General features: G+C 34.8%; 1 protein-coding gene across 1 annotated transcript in view; it reads left to right on the top strand.

Annotated features, from left to right (window-relative positions):
• The first annotated feature begins 448 nt into the window (after positions 1 to 448).
• The window catches only part of LOC150095456 (uncharacterized), a 175,426-nt gene continuing 150,377 nt past the window's right edge, over positions 449 to 25,497 (top strand). The window contains exons 1-2 of the mRNA XM_090410112.1: positions 449 to 817; positions 17,226 to 17,341. Of these exons, the coding sequence (XP_090266238.1) occupies positions 17,318 to 17,341 (24 nt within the window). The 5' untranslated portion in view covers positions 449 to 817; positions 17,226 to 17,317. The remainder of the gene's footprint in view (positions 818 to 17,225; positions 17,342 to 25,497) is intronic.

Raw genomic sequence — 25,497 nt, 5'->3', positions numbered from 1 at the left:
ACTATTCCCCACCCCCATATGCCATCTTTATTGTATCCTCCCTTCTCTCCCCTGGTCAGTATTAGCATCTTCCTATTATCGTTTTCCCCATTCCCTACAGAGAACGGAGCAGGAGCGTGAGAGGGGGTGCACGAGACAGGTCGTCACTCGTCAGCGATGCAAATGTCAGAGGTGCGAAGCGTGGGTGATTTCTCTATGAGGCTGTGTGCGCTGCACGACCGTACGATGGAACGAAAGAAGTATTTGCCTTACTTTAGCTGCAGCTACCCCCCATACACGGTTCCACCATGATCTGCACCAAACGAAACGCCGTGCACCGACTCAGAAACGCCAGTCGATGTGCGCCACGCTCTGACTTGTGTCGTCCCTTCCTGCATCAGCGGTGACGCAAATCACCCTCTACGCATGCGCAATGGGTTGGAAATCGGAGGGGGGGAAGGAAGTGCGTTCCCATGTATACCTTGTTCGTCAATCCAGACCAAACCTGATTCTTCGTGGTTGCACCCCGTCGCATTTGAATCTGTTCGACAAGGATCTGCGTTGGACGTTGTTTTTTTCCTCCCGCAAAATGGAAGAACTACGTCCACCCCGCCATTTCGCCAATCCTCCGTAAAGTCCTGGTTCAATCTGCGTTTCCGCCGTAGTGCGATGAACGCGAGAGTGCCATCAAAGGAAACTTCGGGCTCAAGCCTAGCTGACAGCGGGGAAACAGCCACCTGTCCACCCCTATCCAGCGTTCGCGGCCAGCCAACGACCCACACTGGCCATGACCCCAACCGCTGCAGAACGCATGGAGGGACAACACTACACAACTCCGGTAAGTAATTTATTTATTTCGTTTTTCTTATTTTCATCTTACGAGCAGTGCGGGTCCGCAAGGTGATTGACCCTTGCCGATGCACTAAACGGCAGTGCCTTGCGGAAACAGTTCTCTATCCTTCTGCATTCCAATCCCCCCCTCTCTCTCTGTATGTGCGTGCGTGTGTATGTCTTATACAGGCGGAATTCTCCCACCTGTGTTGCAATGGATCACCCTTCACATAATAAAATCGTTTGTGTCGTCACTCATCCGACTTCTTCCGTACGAATCCGCGTCAAGACTTGTGTCTCCTTGTAATTTGAAGTTTAGCTTCACATTTTTTATATATTTTTTTACGATCGAGATTTTCTCCCTAATGCTTACTGGAATTATTCTACTTCCGGCAAACATCAATGCGAGATAGCTTGTAAAATCGCTCGCTTGACGTTTGTTCCATGCTACATTTTCTAAAACGAATAGTTTCTTTATTTTCATGTTTAATATGAGGAAGAATGGTTGCCTAGAAACACCATTTTATTGTTGATTTCCAAATATGACGTCACTACTCTTCAAACATTCGCTCTCTCTCGCTCTCTCTTGCTGTTCTCTTATATTTCTAAAACTGGAATTCATATTCAATATTGATGTCATAAGCTTCCATTCCTTTTGTCAAACTGAGAAGAGCTTTTCTTTATGAATACTTACAATCGATAATATATACATATCGAAAAATAGAAGTTTTTCCAATCATACTAGTATTAATGTAACAGGTTTTTTTTTCAACCAAATTAAATAAATTTTCTTCACTACATGCTAATTAAGTTACAAGTGATTTAATAAATAAATAAACACTCACTTAATTCCAGCAAATGCTATATGCTTCGTGAGATATTTCCAAAGAGTGTTTAAGATAAAAGTCTGGGATCACTGAATTTTATACTTTTATACTTTTCTTCTTAACAGATAGAGAATATTGAACACACACACACACACACACACACACACACACACACACACACACACACACACACACACACACACACACACACACACAGTATTACTACTAGTAATACTGTAACTGGAAACTTTGCTGAACATTCAAAAATTTTCACAAGCTTTTTTCTGGAATTTTTATTGTAGAAGTAATAATAAATTACTAATTTACTATAAAAATAAGTCATATTTAGAGTCATTCTTATTATACGACAATGAATAATTTCGAAATCTTTCCAGAAGTGAGGATATTAAACAGTAAGACCCTATACGCTTCTGCAATGAAAATTATAAAAGCTCATTTGGATTATAAACACATTATGGAACTGATATAAGAACCATGTGACAGGGACGGGTCTAAAAATTCTGTGTTCTTTTTCTTACTCTTTACCTCTCTAATGAATTAGAAAAAAAAAACCCGAGGGGGTCAATTTTCTTAAAGGGTTTGAGTCAGTATTATAATGAGGAGCTAAAACTTGAGACCACAACCGATTTTGGTGATTAAGTGAAGTGGGTGTTTTCTTAATCATAACTTTAGTAATAAATTAGTATGGTATGGTGGTTCTGATATTCAAATTATAATAAATAATTTGACTATACTGCCATGATCAAGATAGCATTATTTCCTGTTTATTTTTATAACACCAACTATTCAAAGCATGTCATGAATAGCTATTCGTCAAAAAGATGAAAAATTGATGAAAAATTCTTAACTGAAAAGAAACTGGTCAACTATGACATATTACTTCAACGTTTAATTTGATGCGTTAGAATTTTTTCGTTAGAATTTCTTATTTAAATTGGTACCACATTACAGTAATATTTGATTATACTAACAACTATCGTAACAAGACATGTGGATGGTTTCTGCTATTAAGAGTTTGAGGCTTGGGTTGTGAGTCGGTTTGAATTACATTACTAACCAACTGCATTACATCAGATTTGTGTATTCGCCTCTCGTATGTCTGATTTTACTGGAGAACAAGTGATTGTTTCTGGAATAACTAACTTCAGTCCAAGCCGAATAACATGGTTTGGTTGAAAAGGCCTAATAAATATTACTTGGGCTCTTGACTGAATTCGAAACCGATCTTTTTCAAAACCAAACGTACCGAGCCTTTGCTCTGACTGAGCCTTTGCTCTGACATTATGACGATATAATTGTGCAATAGTTTGTTTTTTTAAGGTGTGGTGGTAGTAGTACGCAGTATAATGACAGTAGCGCGAATAGTAACATATAAAAACATACAAAATTTTTCTACTAGAAAGGTAAACTAAAGGGACTTATCTGGAGAAATAACCACGCTACCGGCCAAGACATCTATAGACGTCAAAGTTATTATGGATGCGAAGTGCATATCAAAATTATAATACCATTGATATTACATTGAAATATGATGGATACGAAGCATATGAGGATGCGTATTCGATCCATAACGGCCGGTGAGGTTCTCTTAGAATTTTGACTGTTCGGCTTCTTATTTGATGACCGCAACGTAAGCATAATAAATATATGTGATATAACTCTCAGTAAAATCAAAAATCTTTTTCTCCTTACAACATGAAATGTGTAAATGTGCAAACAGCTTGAATATTCTTCTTGTTAGATGGGTTGGCGAAGAAATAAAACCATTAAGATCCTCCTCCTTGTTTATAGGCTCCTCGTTCCTTCCCTTTCAAGTTACGATTGCTAAGCGTTCGTTTGTAATGCCGTCATCACATGACGTCAAAGAGGGAGTGATGAGTCGATCGCAGATGCAGTCCATTTTCGTATCCCACGTGCGGTTGGCTCATTTTCTATAGCTTTACCACAATCTGCAGAAACGAAAAACGAAATAGCTTCCTTAAAGGAAAGCAAATGGAACTTTAATTAAAAGGGTAGGTTTTTTTTTTTTTTTTTTTTTTGAAATAAGAAAGTCACAAAAGAAGATCCTAATATCCTTGTTCCGCTTCACGAATTCTGGCAAAAGAAAATTACATCAGTTGAAACTAAAAGATTCGCTAAAAGTCAAAATGCCAACTTTAATAAATAAGGATTGGGAGTATTTATATACTAAAAGATTATGATATTGAAATAAAATTTATAATAAAACATACCTCAATTATGAGAATGTGTTTAAAATTACGTGGAAATATGAGCAAAGCAAGAATAATACAACTATATCTGTCTAGCTTTTTCATGCGATTAGTAAACAGTGCACACTGCTGAAAAATCATCCCATACTTAACGATTTTATAATTAAAACCTCAAAAAGCAGTAATAAGTTACAAAAAATGTAGGACTTTCATTGTATTACAGTTAACGGACAGCATTTTCCTTTTATGAAGACACATATTAGCTAGCATTACTAGTATATAAAAGAAAAGTTTTCTCAACCATCTTGTGAAAAAAATGCCGTGGACGCAGAAGAAAAGGAGTAGGTTTTAGTAATCAAAATCTTGGACCGATGTGCTGGCGTTCCTAAGGCCACAGCACGATCCATTGCTGCCGGAATGACGTCAGAGCACTGTTGCTCCTAACAACGCGTTAGATCAACTAGGGTTGTGAGGCCAGAACAGGGTTTATAAAGCAACGAATAATTTCAACACAAAATGGAAGACGCTACTTCGAACATCTTTTGGCAGTTTTCAGGTGATTTATTTACACATTTATCGTTACCAAACTTTGCATCAGATCGCACTTTCTTCTGTTTCCTTCTCTCCTTTTCTTCATTTTTATCATAATCTTAACATACGTTAAGATTCTCACAGTTAACATACGTTAGCTATCACTTAGATCTTTTACTTCTGGAAGGTCATACATAGGCCCGAGATAATCAATTTACGGAAGGAGGCCAACATAAAGCTCTTTACCACAAAATGGCGATGATTTGAAAGAAGCAAGGATGAAGAAGAATGACGGATGTTGTCGCCCGAAGGACAATTTGTTTGTTTGCTCTAGTAAAACAGACACCAATATTTATCAGGCTTGAAAGAAATCGCACAGATTATTATACGTACAAAAAGGGGGGAAAAACTGTATTCAGGCATTTTATATATTTACGCCTCTCACTCTCTTTTTTGATCTACGGCTGTTCAATACTTCTTAAACTTACATATACACATTGGCTAATCAGAAAACTAGAAACGTTATCTATTTAAAATCATAAATTTGAGACGCATTCCCTACCTTGAGATTTGTGGGTTATTTATTTTATTTTTAAAATTCCACTATACTAGTTATGTGTACAGTGTGGACAGAATAAAATACTCCATGTCTATAACATACATTAAGTATTGGCCTTTGTAGTAATGGGCGTTTTTTTTTTTTTTTTGATAATATTTTTCAATTATATCATGTTAACAGACTACTGCAAATACCTTTCTGTAGTCATTCATGCACGACTGAGGTTCCAATAAAATGTTCTTATTTGTTTTAAGCTTTAAAAATAACAAAAAAGAAAGAAAGAAAAAAGTTTGATGTAAGTAGATAGTGTGAACATTTTCAATTTGTATTTATCTGAAGTTCTAATGGAGAGGTTCTCCCTCATTTATTATAACAAAGTTACTCTGCTTTAAAGGTATATTTGTTTTCTATAAGGGACATTTTGTGGGTTTATTTTATTGCTGTGAAATAGTAAATAAATTCCTTTCAGCAGCCAGTTATTCGGGGCTGTGGGGGGAAGGGATGTAAATAACAGAAGGGAAAAAATTGAGAGTATTAGGCAACTGAAATTACATAAAAAAAACATAATTTAATTAGTAATATAGAAGAAAGTGCTATAATTTTTGTCTCGAATATTCCGATCACAGCAATTTTTAAATAAAGAGAAGATACATCCCGTTGTACTAACGAAAAAAAAAAAACATTATCCCACCAGTGCATGCAATAATGCAAATAAAAGAATTGCATGAGCATGCAATACTGAATTGTTTCTTTGAATATATATTTCCTGTTGTAATATGCGAAACTCACTCGCGTATAGGATTCAGTGTGAGTCGTCGCGTGCATAAGAGTATCCAAGGTGGGCTGTAAGAGAGCACCATTTTGTCAATGATTAATAATTGATTTAGGATTGATACTAAAATATGTCGATTTGCTGAATTTCAGAAAGAACGTAAACGATCAATTAATAGTTCTGAAGTTGGCTGAAAAAGCAAACAGAAAGAGTTCCAGTCTGTAACTAGAATTAAATCTTTCTTAAATCTTTCTCCTGCACATCTAGAATCAGGGGCTGTAGACGAATTTCATTGCCTGGCGTGAGACCACTGTCATGTTTGGAGGCCTGAAGTGGATTAAAAAGTTCCATGCTTGGTCTCTAAAGCAGAATTTCCGAATTATATAACTACTGTACTAATTCCATAAAGAAAATTATTTCCTCACTTGAAAAGGCTTTTAAACTTTGTATGAATTTCTTTCTTTCTTTCATCCTTTTTTTCTTCTCCCTCTCTCATCGCTTTATAAACATAAAACAATATTTAATGTTTTCATCCCAAAACAAGTAGCAGTTTCATCTCTATATATATGACGTTCTTCTCATATATTACAGTGCACAGAGTACCGAAATGTTGATTTGTAAAATAATAATAATAATAATAATAATGAATAATAATTATATATATATATATATATATATATATATATATATATATTATTTGAAAATGTTTTAAAATAATTTTCAGTGAGTTACGAATGTGTTATAAAAGTATGCGGGGGGGGACTATAATAATATTATTTTCTTAAAATATTACTGCCAAAATATGAGTGAAAATGAAAATTTGATTGAAAACAATAAAAAAATTAAAATGAGAATACATAGTTTATAAGAATCAGAGGGAATCACTTGGATTCCTCTCATTGCAGGCACTATCACTACTCTTCTAGAGTTTGTATGCTCCCTAATAGCAATATGAAACATCTTCCACGAACACTGAAGTTAGAATTCACATTATCTTAAGACTCTGCAGTCTTAAATATGTTATGACACACACACACACATGTAAGACGAGATAAGTGTATATTAAGTTTTCCTAAAGAGGGACTATTGTTACTAATTAAAAAAAAAAAAAAATATATATATATATATATATTTGAGTGAAAATGAAAATTTGATTGATATATATATATATATATATATATATCAATGTATGTATGTGTGTGTGTGTGTGTGCCTAAATAAATTTTTCAACGTCTTTTCATTTCCCCAAAAAAACAATACTTTTTTTGGGGGGGGGAGCCTGTAATTACCTGTCTCTACCATTACGGAGGCAGACTTTCCCACAGCGTGCTGCATTAGACGCTCTGGTTCTCATCTTAACAGTAGTCATTTTGGTTATATTCCACAGTTGATTTTGCTGAACTTGGGGATTAGAAAACTAAGTTTCTTCCCCCCCCCTCCCCCCATTCAAGAGGAAACAACTCTACTTGCCTGTGCCACCGATCGGCGAACTCTGAAAGCCTAGAAAAAAGTATCTCTAGCCGATGATGAGAATCGAACCGATAACAGTCCTTATCAAACGTCATCGTATGTTACGCGCGCAGGCCTACACATTTTATCGCGTAAGCTTCCGTAATCGATGATCCGCGAAAGAGTTGGTTGCTCCTTATTCCCGATAGTATCCCATGTCTGTCGAAGCGTGTGTTCACGGGGCCGGTTTGCCTGCTTTGCGGGAGGAAAAACCCCAGGATAAACTGGGAAAAAACCCTTGCTGTCCAGTCCAAGACCGGCTAACTTGGCTAAGGGCCTCAGCTCCTCACGTCACTGACGGGAATCGAACTAAGGACACTCTTTTCCCAGGCATATGGTTTCGAAGCGCATAACTACTAGGCTAGCTGCGCGGACCATCAAAGCATCATTAAAAATGACCAAAATTAAGCGAACTTAAAAATTTTTATTTTATTTTTTTTTTTTTATTAGTTATCTGAAGAACTAGCAAAAAGAAAGAAAGCTGCATGGCTATCATTCAACAGACTAAAAGAAACACTTACTGATCCAAATCTTGACATCTCTCCGAAGGCAAAACTATTTAATAGTGATATTCTACCATCACTCACATATGGATCAGAAACATGGAACACAACAAGAAAAGAAGAAGAGACTCTCAGAATAACTCAGCGTGCAATAGAACGCAGGATTTGTAACATCAGCAGAATGGAACATGTTAGAAACACGGAACTAAGAAAGAGATCAGGCATAAAAGATGTGGTAACTGCAGTATATGAAAGCAAGATGAGATGGGCAGGTCACATAGCCAGACTCAGGGATAACAGATGGACATATAGAATACTCAACTGGCAACCAAGAATAAAGAGAAAACAAGGAAGACCACGTACAAGATGGGAAGATCCACTAGTGAAATCTATGGGTATAACATGGAAGAGAGAGGCCCAAGATCGAGATCGTTGGAGGCATCTTTGTGACCTGCACTCATGGAGAAATCCTGAGTGAAACACGGGTCCATCAAGGTAATCAAGGTATAATCATATATATATATATATATATAAAGTGGTATAAGTTTCGTGCACGGGGTTGTAAGGGACACATTATTGCTTTTAAAATGTGCTTAATTATTACAGTGCAGGCCAAAAGAGAGAAATCCGAACCCCTTATAGGAGTGACTCCGAAACAAATAATTGCGGGATTACCGTTCAAAAAAAAGTAAAAAAAAAAAAAAGTTTTAAATTTGTAAGTTTATTTCCCCTCCTCCTTCTCTCTCTCTCCCCTGACTCTCACACTTTTAAGTCGCTAAAACTTTTTACTTTCAGTTCCGCCTCTGCTTTAGTCAGGAACGTATTACACGAAAAATAAATAAATAAATAAAGCGATTGTCAAAGTCCTTCTTCATTCTAAAGGTTAGACGGTGGAACGCGCGCAAGTCAGTGTGTTCGTTACTGTCGTAAAGGTCACGTGTCAAGCAGTTGAAACTGCCTGCGGATCGCCTTAACATTAAATAGGAGGTGAATTTGATGACTTTTGGCCTTTCTACAACCTAACCAAGAAGCGTTCACTGATCAAACGTTATTGTCAATAGGACTTTAGTAGGTTTCTAGAAAATTACCAATCGGAAGACTAATGAACATCTGGGGTTTTGGTTTCTTACTATTTTGTCTTAAATATTTGTAGGTTATGAGTTGGGAAGAATGTACAAACATATTGTATATCCTAGAAAGAAACGTGAAGAAAGGACTATTTTTCTACTCCACACATTATACATGACAATCAGAACGGGATAAGGTTTCCCCCCCCCCCGGAAATTAACACAAACGTATACTTCTCTACAAATTATTATTATTATTATTATTAAAAAGTTGTAAACGATAAATGAGGTAGCTGGTGAGAGACACAATCATCGTTATCATCATTGAAACGGAAATGTTCTCCAAAAACTAAACGTATAACAAATTATCCTCTTTGAATTACTCTCAATTATGCTTATATCGTGATTAGTGATCCTTGACTACTACTAGCTATACTTTCACTACTCACATATGAATGTGGGCAGAGAGAGAGAGAGAGAGAGAGAGAGAGAGAGAGAGAGAGAGAGAGAGAGAGAATTTTTGCTTCCTTTATTAGAAATACCGATTTTCATGCGAAATCTTGGAAAACAATCTTGTCGCTCTTCCTCATCTATATCAGTTCATCCTTTGCCTATTCTGAATGCTTTTTAGAATGATGAAAGGTAAGAAATCAAACATGCAGTCTTCCTTTTTCTCTTCATTAATATTCGGTAATTGAAACAAGTGCTTATTCCGTTCTTTATTCTACTTGGAAATACTAAATGATGTGATGTTACATCACCATTATGAATTTGTGGCTGTTTTTTGTAACTAAAATCCAAAGCGGTTATAAATCCGAGTTTTAAATTTACACCCACTGCTGATATACTAAATATTATACTTAACAGACGGCTAGGTAGATAAAATCCCAAACGTTTGCTATCGATCTTCATGAAACAGAAAATAACAGATGTAGGCGTTCAGAATTTCGGTGTGGGCAGAGTGCGTAGGTCATATACTGACATTTATAATACGAAAGAATGGAAAGCCTTCTTATTAGAAGATGAGGGAGTAGAATTAATTTCGCTTCCAGTTATATCTTTTAGTTAATAATGTTAAGTTGGAAAATGATTGAAAGAAAATATTAGAGGAGAGTGAGAGATTGAAAAAAGGGAGCAAACAGGATGAGAAGAAGAGGGAAGAATAAAAAATAAAAGGATAGGAAAGAAAAGATTTATAATATTCAGTCTTATATACAATAATTATATGCAATATCTTAAAGGGGATTCTTCATATGCAGACAAAACATTACAAAGTAATAATATTTTAATATTATGAATATCTTAATCTTAATTTTGATTAATTAAGATGACAAAATATTTTATTAGCGTCACAGAATAAGAATCGATACCACAGGAAAAGCGTCTTTTCTTCCAGAACATTAGAGAATGTTCTGGAAGAAAAGCCCTCCCTAATATATTCGTAGCCCTCCCTAATACTGCCCTCCCTAATATATTCGTAGCCCTCCCTAATATATTCGTAGCTGGAATAGGAAATCACTCTACGTTACTGTAATGAAAAGCCATTTGTACACACATTAGTTGGTTGGTTATATCACAGTTAAATTTACATAAGTCTCATCCGAGTGAACCGTCCGAAGGCACTGCAGTTTCCAGAAACGAGTAAAGGTATTTGCCATATTAGAAATTTGAACGTGGGTCGCATGGTGAGAAGTGATACTTTACACCTTATATGATCTGATATCTCTGTGTCGGTATGGGAGGTTCTAGTGAAAGTGTATGTGATGAGATGACTCTGATGAAAAGATTTGCTCTGGAGATGTACTTGCTGTGACTGATGGATGTGATGGATGAGATGTTACTACTGAAAATAAATATTTCTCGATGACAATTAGGTGGATAGATTAGATGCTGTTGATGATAACTGGAGTCTCTTCTCCAGAGAGACTTCTGAGAAATGATGAGAAAACCTGTGTGTCTATCAGGTTCTTAGTACCAAGGTTGCTAGATCTAGACCCTTGAGAGCACCGGATGAATTTCGAACATAAGACGTCGCATAGTGTTCTCTCCCTTTTTCTCTTCCTGCCACATCCAAATTGGAAAAAAAAAAAGATATTTATCTATGAAACGCTGTGAGCGAAGTTCCAGCAGAACACTAGAAGAAGTGAAGTTGCCATCGTGTGTCTTGTTGTACTTTCATGTACTTTCAAGAAATAACAATGTAAAAGGATGTTATCCTATAAATACCAAGTTTGGATTACCATTTGAAGAACTCATGGAACAGGAGAGCCATTTTGCTTTAGTCCAAAAGAAGCGAACATTTTTTGACTATTAAATCGACAAAATCGAGATGGAGAGAATATACTGGCCAATTTTTCTAGTTAGGGTAAGATCTCAGTTGTTGAGGTTGGTATACTCTATATACCTAAATATTTCATAAAACAATAAACCAACATTTTGTTTAACATTATCAATATACATTTTTATTTGAGAATAAAAACTTGTTGCATTTTATATTGTGCATACTGCGACAGAAGATTCAACTTAGCACAGGAATAATAACATAGAAAAAAAGGTATGCGGGGGGGGGGGGATGATAAGGATTCTTTTGGCTTTAGAAAATGGAAAATCAGAGTAAATAGTTCATCCGTTTACTGAAGCAGAATTCTTAAATGGTCTGGAACTTCTTCATAATTATATATTGAGAATTACATATTTTAATTCCTTTTGAAAAGCTTCCGATTCTAAACATCCTGTTTAAGGATGTTTAGAATTAAATATTCTAATGTATAGAATTCCATTCCTTATTAAGGGAAGAAATACGTTTTCTCATGTCATTTGTAACCCGACAACTGGCAAACATTTAATGAAAATGAAATAACTAAAGAAGAATTAGAAATCAGAATTAGAAATGAAAGAGACAAGAAACAGGAAATAACTGGAGAAGATAAACTAGGTTCAGAACTATATAAATATGTAGGAACAAGATTCAAAGAAAGACTCCTATTATTTTTAAATAAAATTTATACAACTGATAATCCCCCAATAGAATGGAAAAAATCAATTGTGATTCCTCTCTTTAAAAAAGGTAGTAGAGATGACCCTAAAAACTATAGAGGTATCAGTATACTAAATTCCTGTTACAAAATATATAGCAGAATTTTAAATAGCAAACTAATGAAATATTCCGAAAACTTTATTTTAGAAGTACAGAATGGATTTAGAAAAGGACGATCATGTATAGACCCGGCCTTTTGCCTAAAATTAATAATAGAGAAAAGAAGAGAATACAATTTAGAAACACAAATTGCATTTATTGACTTTGAAAAAGCATTTGACAAAGTTAAAAGAAGCATTTTATTTAGCATATTAAAAGAAAGACAAATACCAAATAATATCCTAAAAAGCTATCATAAGTATATATGAAAATAATCAAATACAAATAAGATTAAATCATGAGCTATCATATACGAGAGAGATAAACCAAGGGGTCCGACAGGGATGTCCCCTCTCAGAAACTCTTTTTAATATTTACCTAAATGAAATAATAATAAAATGGAATAAAAATTTCCATCAAGGTATTACACTTTCTCCTACTGTGAACTACAGTGAAAAAGGAGAGTATTTAATACTCTCCTTTTTGCCGACGACCAAATAATAATTAAAAATTCTGAAGATAACTTACAGAAAGCCATTTTAGATCTAAATGAGATAGCCAAAGATTGTGGTATGATAATATCAACAGAAAAATCAAAAACTATGGTCTTTAAAGGACAAGATTCATCAAGAACTAAAATAGCAATAGATAACAAGATCTTAGAACAGGTGAATTCATTTAACTACCTAAGATGTATGATCACATATGAAAACGAAAAAGATATAAACCTAAAAATTGCAAAATATTTAAAAATAACAGGTGTAATTAACTCTATATTTAAACCAAACCTGGTTAAAAAACAAACCAGACTAAAAGTATACAATACATTAGCCCTACCAGTCTTAATGTATGGAAGCGAAATCTGGACAATAAAACAAAAAGACAAACAAAAATTAACAACAGCAGAAATGAAGTTTATGAGAAAAACTGCAAAGTATACTTTATTTGATGACAAAACAAAAGAAACGAAGAAATTATGAAAGAATTAAACCAAGAATCAGTAATAGAAAAAATTAAAAAATATAAGCATAAATGGATGGAACACGTTCAAAGAATAAAAATAGAAAGATTACCAAAACAAGCCTTAAAGTACAAGCCATTAGGAAAAAGAAAACCAGGATGTTCTCTTAAAAGATTCAACGATGACTTCTAAGGCCGGAACAGGCCACACTAGGCTTAAATCCTTGATATGCATGATGATGATGATGATTTGTAACCCGATTAAAATTCTGTTCAGTAATTTGTGTCACAACAAATCATTTCTACAAAAACGTTTTGTTGTGACGCATTGGATGATGGAGCTTCTCTACTTCATGAATGTATTAAATGGATTATATTAAGCAATTCAACTCATATGTTCCGTTTCCTCTGGTCCATGTAAAGCACTAACAGTCTTTTGGATAACTTTCTTATTGCAGATTCATTGGTTCAGTACATACAGTTATCTAATGATCTCTTTACAACAAGCCATGCATAGGTCTAGCTTCCGGAGTCATCTATCTAGCTACTTGGTCTTTTTCTAATAGTTCTTATCTTTCCTAGTTTCTTCTAAGAAAGAAAGGCTAGTCTTCACCTATGGGATAATTATATGTCTGTCCATAAGTAAGCTTTCTGTAATTACAACTGAAAGGAATATTCTATTCAGTATGGGACAACTATGATAGTTGTAGATGAACCAGTACCTTGCATATAATAAGTTACATTTAAACAAAACTTCGTCTAGATAATAGAGTATATTTTATCTCAAGAATTTTAAATATGATCCATAAAAAAATATGAGCCAGAAGGGTATCTTATTTTCAAAGGAAACTGGGTCGTAGCATCTCCTCACAGCGTGAATGAGAGAGTGTCAACTAGTATTGGTTTTCTTCCTGAGGAATCGCGTGATTGATAAGTTGACGTGATGGTCGAAGTTTCTAGAGGAGGGAAGGGTGGTAAGTAACTAGAGCTAGAAGAAAACAAAGTAGCTAATATTTGGTTGACTATTAATTCTCTTCCTCCTGAGAGAATAGGTTACTTGTATTTTGATGAATTTCCCAATACACTGCTAAAACAGTCATGGAGTTTTAACTAATTCTACAGGCTGGGTTATTAGCGAGATAAAAGCTTAGGCATTTCTGCCACCCCTTGAGAGAGTCAGTTCTGGCTCTCTGTCTGTCTGCTTACAATGGTTTACCAGAGATTTATAATTTATGCTTGAGTGAAAGCTTTTTCATATAAGTACTGCAAGCGTTTGAATGGTTTACAGTTCTCTCGCATATTTGATGTCAGTAAGTAACATCATCTATGTATGCTTAACAGGTAATCTTCATGTAGTCCTGCTAATTGCATTAATGTGGAATGAAAACTAATGTCTTTTTTGTTTTGAAAAAGTCTGTATAGCGTATATAAGCTCAACATAAGTTCCATCATCTATCTGGTACAATAGCATAGCGAAGAAATTTCTCCCGAACAGCAGTGATAGACCCCCTTTATATCTAGAACTTATGGTTGAGGAAGATAGACTATTGACTAATTTAATAGTGAGCTTTGTATATTTGGAAATTTCGATGCATTATTCTTATAAACTCTTCTACACATTATGTAAAAATAATAGTAATTGTAATCTACAGTTAAATTTATTCCATAATTATACACGAATTAAATGTAATGAAAAAATTGATCCAAATGTTAACTTATTAAAAAATGGATTATTTCACTGATATTTTTAACGTTTAGAAAAGGATGCTTCGTTGGATTAATCTTTTTTGATGTTAGACAATTTAAAATAAAAAAAATTTTAAGGTAAAATTTAATTACATCTATACGTTATCCTTTCCTGTTACATCTATACGACGTAATTCAGACGGTACGTCTGAATTACGTCGTATAGATGTAACAGGAAAGGAGATTATATATCAAATATAACTCCTAACAAAATTATAAACTCTATAGGAAGTACCTTTTATGTAAACTGTTTATATATCTTTTATATTTTAAATAAATGCAAAACGTTTATTTTTATCCTATAGCGCATTATAAATACATGAATATTCTACACAACGCAACACCCAAACAATTGAGCAACTTGGAACGCTTGAAGCTCAGTGTTGCTGCGCACCAGAAATTGACGCAAAAGTAGTAATAGTTATCAAGGGAAAGGGAAAACTTCACCATTAATGATTATCACGACCATACACACTCACAAGCGAGTGCATGCAACTTGAGGGGTAAAATATTTGATTATATGGTCCAATTAATCCAATTAATGATTAATCTTGATTAATAGGATCACGGGACAGATTGCAGTCACATGTCTGGAGTTTCTACGCTTAGTGCTTAATAATAATAATAATAATTATAATGACAAAGACTTGCTACAGTTGATTCTGGTTATAGTCCAGTTTACCATTTTTGCGTAGTTATGATTTTTGTTCTTCTTGACTGAAGATTCAGGTTTTATTCTTCTTTTGATCATTTCGTTCATTGTTGCACCAATTGAAATACTTGTCTGAAAGTTCACCATTAAACACTTTTAAGTGAAGTTTTAAGTATTTCCGGTTTTGATGTTTTTTGTCTCGTTCTCTCGCCCATACCATGGGCGAGAGAACGAGAGAGAGAGAGAGACTAAGCTGAAATATACAGTAAATAAGGAGAGCAAAGATATAAGAATAATTCCCTACTTAGTAACAATATTAATTATTGAAATAACAATTGAAAATATCTATTTCCTTAAGTTAAGTAGTTAACAGAAGGAAATAGTTGAAACAGAAGGGAAAAAAAAAAAAGGAAAAAAAAGAGGATGATGTTCCTATTTTGAGCTTAGTGAATGGCAGGCTTAGGGTTCCTGCAAGAAATAAAAAAAAAATACAGAAAAAAAACGTAGGCATCAGGCATAGCCACTTATATTTGTGTTTCGTTTTTCTATATTAGGAAAATCGTAGAAAAATAGAAGTAAAGGGAGGATAAGGAGAAGATGAAAGAAGGCTAAATACGGACTAAATTTTCCTTCAAAGCAGTTCTACTGTTTTCTTGTTTGGATCGCTGTGCTATTTTAGTGTTTATGCACCCACTCGTCGATCTATCATTATTACGTGCTTCTGGAGAGCATTGACGTCACTGAAGTAGTGGCAGGAAATACGTCAGCGAGTGTATTTCTCTCTCTCTCTCTCTCTCTTGCTGCGTTTGTATATCCGATGATATCGATTGTCTGGAACGCATACAGACACATAGACAGACATGCACCAAGCGCATAGTCGTAGTTGGAAGAATAATCTGAAGAGCAGCCTTCATTAAGCGTCACTATTTCACATTATTTTCTGTTCACAAACTAGATTTGTGTGTGTGTGTGTGTGTGTGTGTGTGTGTGTGTGTGTGTGTGTGTGTCGTGCGAGGGTTCGAGAGAGAGAGAGAGAGAGAGAGAGAGTATTTGGTGTCAGCATTAAACATCCCGACACAATTATAATCTCTTTCTCATATATGATAACTATACTACATTGTTCTCAGTAACTGTAAGTACATTTGTAGGAGATTTTCCTGATAACGAATTCAAAGTATGGTTATTAATAATACAGAGTCACAGATATCCTATTAATAAATTAAATTTTAACCACACACATACAAAATTTTCTTCAAATTATCTTTAACTAAATTTGAAACCAGTGATAGACCGGTGAAAGTGCGTCTGCGGAGTTCGCTTCCTAACAGCTTAACGGTTGTTCTTCCTTCTTTTTCTTTTTTCTTTTTCTTTTTTTTTTTTTTTCGGTATGTTCGGATAATGGCGAAGACAAAGCGAGCCGGAAAGCTAATGCGAGAATGTTTTAAATATTCATACAAAAGATGTGTCGAAAAGAGCGGATTCTATTTTTATCTGTTACCTAACAATAATGGGGAATTGGGATTTGTACACTTGATTGATTTGCTCCTTCAAGCTGATCTCCAATGCTTTCTGGATCTATTTATAGTTTCAGGAAGGCAAGCCGCACATGGCTGTAAAGTGAGTTTTAAAGTGAGCAGAGTTAATTAAAGGGCGATTTTTGACCATGCAGATAAGATATATTTCTTATCACTTCAGATCAGTTATTTCAAATAAGAAATGTTTGAGTCATACAAAACAAGCATCCTGAAAGATTATACTGTTTTTATGGTAATATTTTTACAAACCAATGATCCTGAGCTGGATGTACTGCACTTATAAACCCACGAAGACTACAATTTCTTATGTCATTTTTATTACAAACGTTTTAACACTGAAGAATCGTACATGAGCTCACGAATGTTATTTATTTTTCTCTCCAATAGGGTCACTGGTTAGACCTCTGGTGAGTTGCCACGACATTGAACGGCCATTTCCACCTGGCCAAACGACGTAAATCGGAGTCAGGTGGTCGGCAATGTACGCAGCTAATCGCAACAATGTAAGTAATAACACATTTCCCCCAAAATTCTTAAAATTCCATGAATAATATATATGTATATGCAGTATATAATGAGAGGTTGAGAACCTATAACATAGTAGAACCGTGCGTGAAGCAATTCTGTTATTCCCAACAAGAGGATAGAAGATATTTTGCCATTCCAAACAGATTTCAATCTCGGTATCCAAACTATATATAAATATGTATCGTGTGGTAATTAAAACTTTTTTTTTAATTGCATAAATTCTGATCAACTTGGAGTTGCGCAAAACAACTAAAATTCCGCAGTAGATAGCGTTGTGTACTACGGTAATGTCGGTGTGTGTAGCTGTTGGAGAATTGAGTAGGGGAGACGGTATTTTGTTTATGGAGTAGAATGCCCTCTCACGACGAGTCTCTGCACTCCTTAGAGGTGTCATCTAATAATAATAATGTCTACCGAAACTCGGTTTTTTATCCCGCAACTCAAGAAAACTGACCGTAGAACTTAGACACTGTTTCACACAATAATGATATGTAGTGTTAGGGACCACGAGATGGCGACAATTGTCTACCTTACTCTCTTCCCCGGACTATCGTTTAATATCATTGATGGTCTTGGGCCAGCTATTTATGATTGGAATTTACAGATAAGGATGAAGATTGTCCGCTTCCACATCCAGTGTCTAAAAGTTAGTTACGGTTAAACGGCTTTGTCTTCTTTCTTTGGGAAATAAAAAGCATTAGGAGATTTTATTTATTCTTTTTTACGTCTATCACAATAAAAATACACATGTAGGTTATTGTTTCAATCATGGTTTATGGTCGCAAGCGTTTATTTCACTTGATTTGTTTAATCAATAATGGATTTTTCTCTTCTTGAATAAAAGTCAGTTATTCAGTTTCAGAAACCGATTTTCTGGGGTAAGCTAATTTCTTTATTAATCTTACAATTTCTGCACCATTTTTAATGCAAGGTTTTTTCTAATGTAACTTCCCACTACTTACTCCAAAAAAAATTAGCATCATCCAAAATACATTTGGCTACAAGGGTAACAGACCTCACATTTTCGAGTTTTTTAAGTGCCATCCTCTGATGAAATCATTCCTGGTCCACTCTACTGAGATTAGAAATAATTTTAATAAATTTTAATTTGGAGAAACTCCTTTCATTAGAAGCCACAGTTACTAGAATCTAAACATTAAGGTAAATTAATTTGGGAAAATATTTCTAGGGGAAAAATGCCTCTGAAAAATTCGATTTGTCAGTTGGTTGTTTTTGGGCTACTTGGAGGAGATTTTTTTTATCATGAAAAAAAAAAAAAAAAAAAGAAGCAGTTATGGGGAATACAAAACGCATGCAATAACTGTCATTACAGATTATAATGATAAGATTAACCTCCCTATCACATAATAAATTAAGTTAATGAAAAACCTTTCTTTTTTATGTGAGAAATCATTGGGCCTAACTCTTTAATGAAAGATGGTATTGTAGTGAAGATCCAATAATTATTCTGCCAGAAGAACAGATTGAGGTCTTTTTATATGTATTTTTAAAAGTACACAGCGAGTACTCGATAGTATACAGTAGATACTGTTATCTAAATTAAAAACAAAGATTTAAGGATATCACGATATCCCAGAAATCATGGGAAAGTATTTTACCAAATATTGTTATCAGAGTTTTTTTTTTTAAAAAGATTATCTAAGAGAAAGGATTTAAATGATTAGAATAAATTAGAGAGAACGACTACGGTGTGCAATTAAAGACTTGTAGTGAACCTGAACTCTACAATGCATCAAATAATAGTTATAATGGGGAAAAACAAGGAAACAAAGGTAGAAATTCGTGTTTAGAGAAATTAAGCATGTAGAATTTGAGAAATTAGCAACTCCCAGATTGGGAGAAAGAGAGAGAGACAGTAACCCAGTGTTTACAGTAACCATATTGTGCAATTACTGGCAGTACAACCATCATAGCACTGGTGACCAGAACATCAATAGTTAAAATTACTGTTTGAATTAACAGTGTGCATTTTATACTTCCCTATGTACTCTGTCATCACACTATTCGTGTGAAACTGATAGAAATCCCTGAGTATTGGGAAATTCCTTTCTTCTGGAATGTTATAAAGAGAAGTGTATGTTGCCATCGTCAATTCACTCCACAGGATTATCGAAATTGAAGATTTTAAATGTCTGTTTGGTCACCATTTGTCCAGAATGGTCTGATGTGTCAAGTCTTAGAAGTCTTTCTGATAAGCCCGATGTGTCTCATGACAATAAAGAGAACTTTTTGTAGGTTTTTATGGGTGACAAACATCTAATGCTTCCTTATAATATCCGTTAAAGATAAAGCTCACCAGCTCCCTCTAGGAGTAGTATTGATTGAGTGACTGAAATAGAACTGGGGAAGAAATGGGGGGAAATGACGAAGAGACTGCTCTTGCAAGAGGTTGCAACGGCAATCGGCGCGCTATAGAAAAGAAAATGCCATATTTCAACGTCAATTTTTTCACCAAGAAACAGAAAGGAAGGAGGGGGAGGGGTAAACAGATGATCCCATCAAACACCGGTCGACTTACCACAACGGAATCATGTACAGCAAAGTGCGAACAACCAACAACTCGGTGCATCTATCGATGCACTCCGTTTGGAAACTAGGTCACGCGGAGTATCACGAACACGAGAGACAAGTCCATTGTCCGCCAGGGGGCCAGCGCATACTGTTTGGGCTGAACATCACGAAGGAGTCGTTGAACGAATCAGATCGGTTCGCTCGTTATCCTCTCGTTTGTAGCTTTGCATCCATTCTGCTGATGGAATGTTAAGCAGTAGGATTGTTTTTTCATTATTTCTACGGAACTTCATGCCACTTCAGAACTCCGGTACGAAGAGGTAGTGGTCGGACGACTGATAACGAAAATAATCCACCACCTAAAGACCTCCACAAACATCCGTGCCACAATGGGATGGAGTTTTGGTTGAAGATCAGAGATGCAATCGGCAATCAGCGCTATAGAAAAGAAAATGCCATATTTTAACGTCAATTTTTTCACCAAGAAACAGAAAGGGAAAGGAAGGAGGGGAGGGGTAAACAGATGATCCCATCTCTAGGTCAACATGTCCACCTTAGTAATACTATTAATTGTGGCTAATTCACCTCTAACGACCATCTGCACAATATTGGCTTCTGGTTTAAACCGAAAAACCGTTTTTTTTTTTTTTTTTTTTCTGATATCATATTTATAAGATTGTGCAACTGGAATCTCTGCTGATATCATATAATACTACTGTGATCGTAGCCTGATCTGCACATGGTGATCATTAATGTGTTACCTTTTTAGAGTAAAAAAAAACAAGTATAAACTTTGTTTAGTGAACATCTAGACTTTTTTAAATCAAGTGAAAACGACAAAAATGATTATTATGTTATTATGATAATCATTTATATAAACATGATTATCATAATATATATATTATGTATATTATATACATTAACCCCACGCTAATCAGAGATAAAACCTATTGCACCTCAATTATGTACAGTATATATGTGTTGGGGGGGGGAGGCATAACGAAGAAAGGGAGATATTGATGTGTTTTTGAACAGTTAGAGATCGTAAGCCTTGGGGAGAACACTATCAGGAAGACAGTTATAGTTGGGTGAGAGAGAGAGAGAGAGAGAGAGAGGACGAGACTGCATTACAACTTAAAATATACTATTCTGTGTTATTGTTTGTCAGACTGTTATTATAAACGTTTAACTCACCCGACGGTATTGATATTTATTTACTTATAGCCAAACCATGTATAAATATGTAATATTCAGATTTTATTCATCAAAATTATTGTGCTTATTATATATTGATGCCATTCCTTTTTTTAATGGCTTTTAAAATTAATGTGAAACGCTGTGAAGTATGAAACACTTTCGGTTTGTTATCTGCCGACACTTTCTTTCTTATCCATCAGCATGAAGGGAAACAACTCTCACTAATGTTAACATTGCCATTAAATGACGTCACTAATTGTATTTTTATTTCATTATTTATATGTATACTGGAAACCATTTCCAGTTTTTACTTGATATATTTTATTTTCTTAAATTTTACGAATTCAGCGCAACTTCAGCTAGTCCTTATCTCACTAATGTTTTTGCTCTTTATAGCAGAAAGCATGTGACACTATACTCAGTTCTGAAAAATCTGGAAAATTCTTTCGTTCTTTTTGTATTATTTATTAATTTTTGAATGCAAATCCTGCCCGCAAAAGGTTATAAACATATACACTACATTAATATTAGTACTACTTTCAGTGAGAAAAGGATTATATGGTGATCGTGAAACCTTGTCCTACAGCAGTGTTTCCCAAACTCTGATGCTCTGAGAAAACTTGTGTTCCGTTCAAGGTTAATAGCTGATCCATTGGAAAATCGTTATTTTATATTTTAATAAAATATGAAACATTTATAAATATAGAATCTCATAAGTATTCGCTGAAGCTGAATACTTGTGAATTCTGGTGTAGCAGATGCTGCACATGCTTGCTACATACATGTCCACCAATATGTACTTGACTATATACTGGTCTTAGCTGAACTGTACAGTTCAGATGCGCCTCTTTCTTCGGTTTAGTATATTCAGATCTGCTCTTATTCTGCATTCACTAATGACGTTTTATGTTTGTTTGTTTTTTTCCCCTGAAATTAAAAGAATAGTTCTAATTCTATATTAGTACAATTTGCATAATAAATTAGTTTGTTTACCCAAAGTATTAAAATTTTTGTGAGATTTATTAGAATAAATAACTCATAAATCTTTGGCTGAAAAACAACAACAACAACAACTTCGAATAAAGAAATCTCTTTGATACTACAAAAGAGACTGAAATAAATTAGCAAAATAAATTAAAATAAATCCGCTAAAGCTTTTTATTCCTCAAAGGGAGCACGAAAGGCTTTTTTCGGTCTAACGAAGTTTCAGCGGTCAGTGATTACTGGCCCAGGACTATCAATGATCCACAAGCATCCAGGAAGGAAAATACAGCAGACAATTTATGTCTATCGTAACTAATAGTACCCTTGATGTAATATTTTTAATGAATAAACATTTCCTTTCAATTTGTTTAATCTGATTATTTTTTTATTTTGTTTAGAACTACGAAACAAATCTCTAGTGTTATGCTGTTCTATGGCTAAGTTTCAAGAAATGCTGCTCTAGAGAACAAACAGAGAACTTTCTCATGGCACTTTAAGCCTCCATTAAGAAGGGTGGTGATAGTCTTAAATTGGGCGATAAAATTCATCTCCTACCAAAAGACATTCACGAGCATCCATGCTCATGGAGTGTTGGTTAACATGTTCATTGCCAATCAAGCGATATCGCGTGATGCGAGCTCTCACCAAACGGCCGGTCACGCGTTATCGCGTGACGTCGCTAACTAAATACAAACATAAAAAACATTTGGCCACCACACGAAATTCCAATTTTCAGCTTAGCAATGAAAGTGTTAAAAAGAGGTTATGCTGTCCACTGAGCCAATCGGGCCAGCCAAACAGAATTCTGTGAAAACTGTATTCATTAAATTCTGTACGGAATTCTATGAATACAGTTATACGTTTATTTCAAATACCCTGGTTAAATGTTTTATTCTCTTAATTTAATTTTTTTTAAGTTTAAAAGTAGCTAATTAATTAATAAGGTGATCTAAGGTGGTCTCTTCGTTTCCAAAAATAATGACAATTATAGCAATAAAAATACGGAAATTAGATTTTTTATAATAACCCTACTCCAGGAAAACTGTAAAGCAATAGATTAGTCAGATAAGGACTTTTTGTTGTTTCATAAAGTGAAAGTAAGATGACTGACATTCATTTGGATAGGTTGAATTCGAATACAGCTTAAAATTAAACCATCTCTCTAAATATGAACATATCACACACACACACACACACACACACATGCAAATGCAAATTTACTTATAGCTTTAAAACATCTTTAAAACATTAACTGACATCAGTGCTATCATGATTAAGAATCATCAAAAATTAGCAAGTATACTCGAGACCTACTTGACTGAGTATCATTGTACCATAAAAGAGACCTTTAAATAGGAATGTTTGCCATGTTAGTTTGACAGTATACTGAAGGAAGGAGGAAAGAAATTCGAATGCAAAAACATTGCATCTTATTACCGCATATTGCCCATAGTGCATAGATCTTGATCTATGCACTATAGGCAATCTATGCACAATATAGATCACTTGATCTATGTAATGCATATAAATCTTGTGTAAGGCATATAACATGCTTTACACAAGATCTCTGTAATTGTCACTTTTAACAGCTTTAAGAACATTTTAAGCATAATTTGCTGCTTTTTAATTATCATTCACGACGTCATCGAAAGAACTGTTCCTCATAAGCGTGTGAATTTGTGAAGTAATAAAGATGATTCTTTTAATTTTTGCATTGCTTATTCTGCGAATTTTGTACCTTTAAATACCAGAATACTGCCAGAGTTTAGAGCTTAACGAATTGCCCTTTGGTTTGAAAGATTTCAGGTTGAATTGCATCTCGGATGCGAAGAACCTTTATGAGAGCTTGTCAACTAACAGTGAGTTAGCGGTCTCATACAGAATTTTTTACTCCCAGAAACTCAGGTTTTTCATCAGCCATAGAGCACACCTGTAATTAACAGACATAATATACTGGTCTGGTCTTGCAGCATTAGTTGTTTCAACCGTAATTCCAAACAAACAAACTTTGCTGAAAAGCCTCAAATGTTTATTAAACAGAAGTAGCACTACCTAGCAGACTCTGTGTCCTCTTTAATGTCATTGGAATAGCAAATGGAGGTATCACGAATGTGTATAAACGGTCTTCTTAAATTCTGTGTCTGACTGCTATAACAAACATGAGGAATCGAAGTCAAGTCCTGAGCTCCCACTTTATATCCAAAGGACAACTCATATTCTTTCTTCATTAGAGGAGTGAAAGCTTGTTTCGCATATTTTAATGTCGCACTGCCACACTGGCTATACACATAACAAAATGATTCCTGTGCTCTGTTCATATTCGTACAAGAAATCGTACAACAGTAATTAAAATCGAGTAGTCTACCCTTTTCTGTAACAACAGGTGAGCAACTACACCAAAATTTACTCCACAAATTACTGCTTAAAGTAATTTGTGGAGTAAATTACTGCTTAAAGAGAAAGCAAATGCAAAATCACAGGAGGAAAAAAGTAGATGACGATCAGAGTAGACGTACACCTGCCCCCACTCTTCCTTTTCTTAGCTCAGTCGATATTATTGGTGATGCCCTTTGGTTAGTAATACCCGAGTTCAAATCATGTCAAGGACGCGAATAACCTTTATAATGCTTCTTGTGTTCTAGATGGGCATCCTTGAAGTCCGTGAAACCTGCTTAGCTCACCTATAGTTGAAAATGAGTTAGTTACTCTCATATGCAAGTGACTGGGTTTTCTGTCTCTAAAATACAGGAAAACCGGCCACAAAAACAGACTCAGTTAACATCTACAACACACTGGCTTCACAGCCTTAGTTGCTAAGGCTGTAACTCCAACACAATTCAATTCAATCCAACCCAACTCGTCATAGTGGCGTAATTATTGCACATGAAGGAAACTGTCTCATAAGAGGGATAGCGATATGCACGTGTCACATGATGTAATGACGTATTCCATGTGCATGACCTTAAAAGTGTCGACGTGAAAGGATTCAGTGTAACTCAATGCTGCTGACTACTGCCGAAACAAAAGACGTTTTAATAGAAAATGAGGATGAAAAAAAGTGAATGTCATTTTTGTATTCAGTCCATTTACTTTTGCTTAAAGACATTCAATATTATATAGCGTAATACTGAAACCATGCTCTAGAGCTCATAGTACTTCTACAAGTCACTTCCAATAAGCAGAGTGAAAGTCTCACATCGATCTATGTAATTCATTTATCATCTTCTAAGTCAGAAATTTTCTGATATATTCTTATATATATAATGTAACATTTAATATATAACATTATTATATAATGTTTCAAAAAAAAAACGACTGTAGAAGTGAGGATATTTCAGACATAGTATATACCTGTTAAAGTTTAGGGTGACATTTATCTGCTGTTAACTCTCTTCTGAAAGCCTTGATTCACTGATAG

This window comes from Typopeltis vanoorti, chromosome 20 (assembly GCF_054136105.1).
Source record: "Typopeltis vanoorti isolate ZY-2024b chromosome 20, IOZ_Tvanoo_1.0, whole genome shotgun sequence".
In the NCBI taxonomy this organism is placed as follows: domain Eukaryota; kingdom Metazoa; phylum Arthropoda; class Arachnida; order Uropygi; family Thelyphonidae; genus Typopeltis; species Typopeltis vanoorti.
Note: the sequence above shows the minus strand (reverse complement) of the source record. Positions and strands in the feature narration are given on the sequence as shown.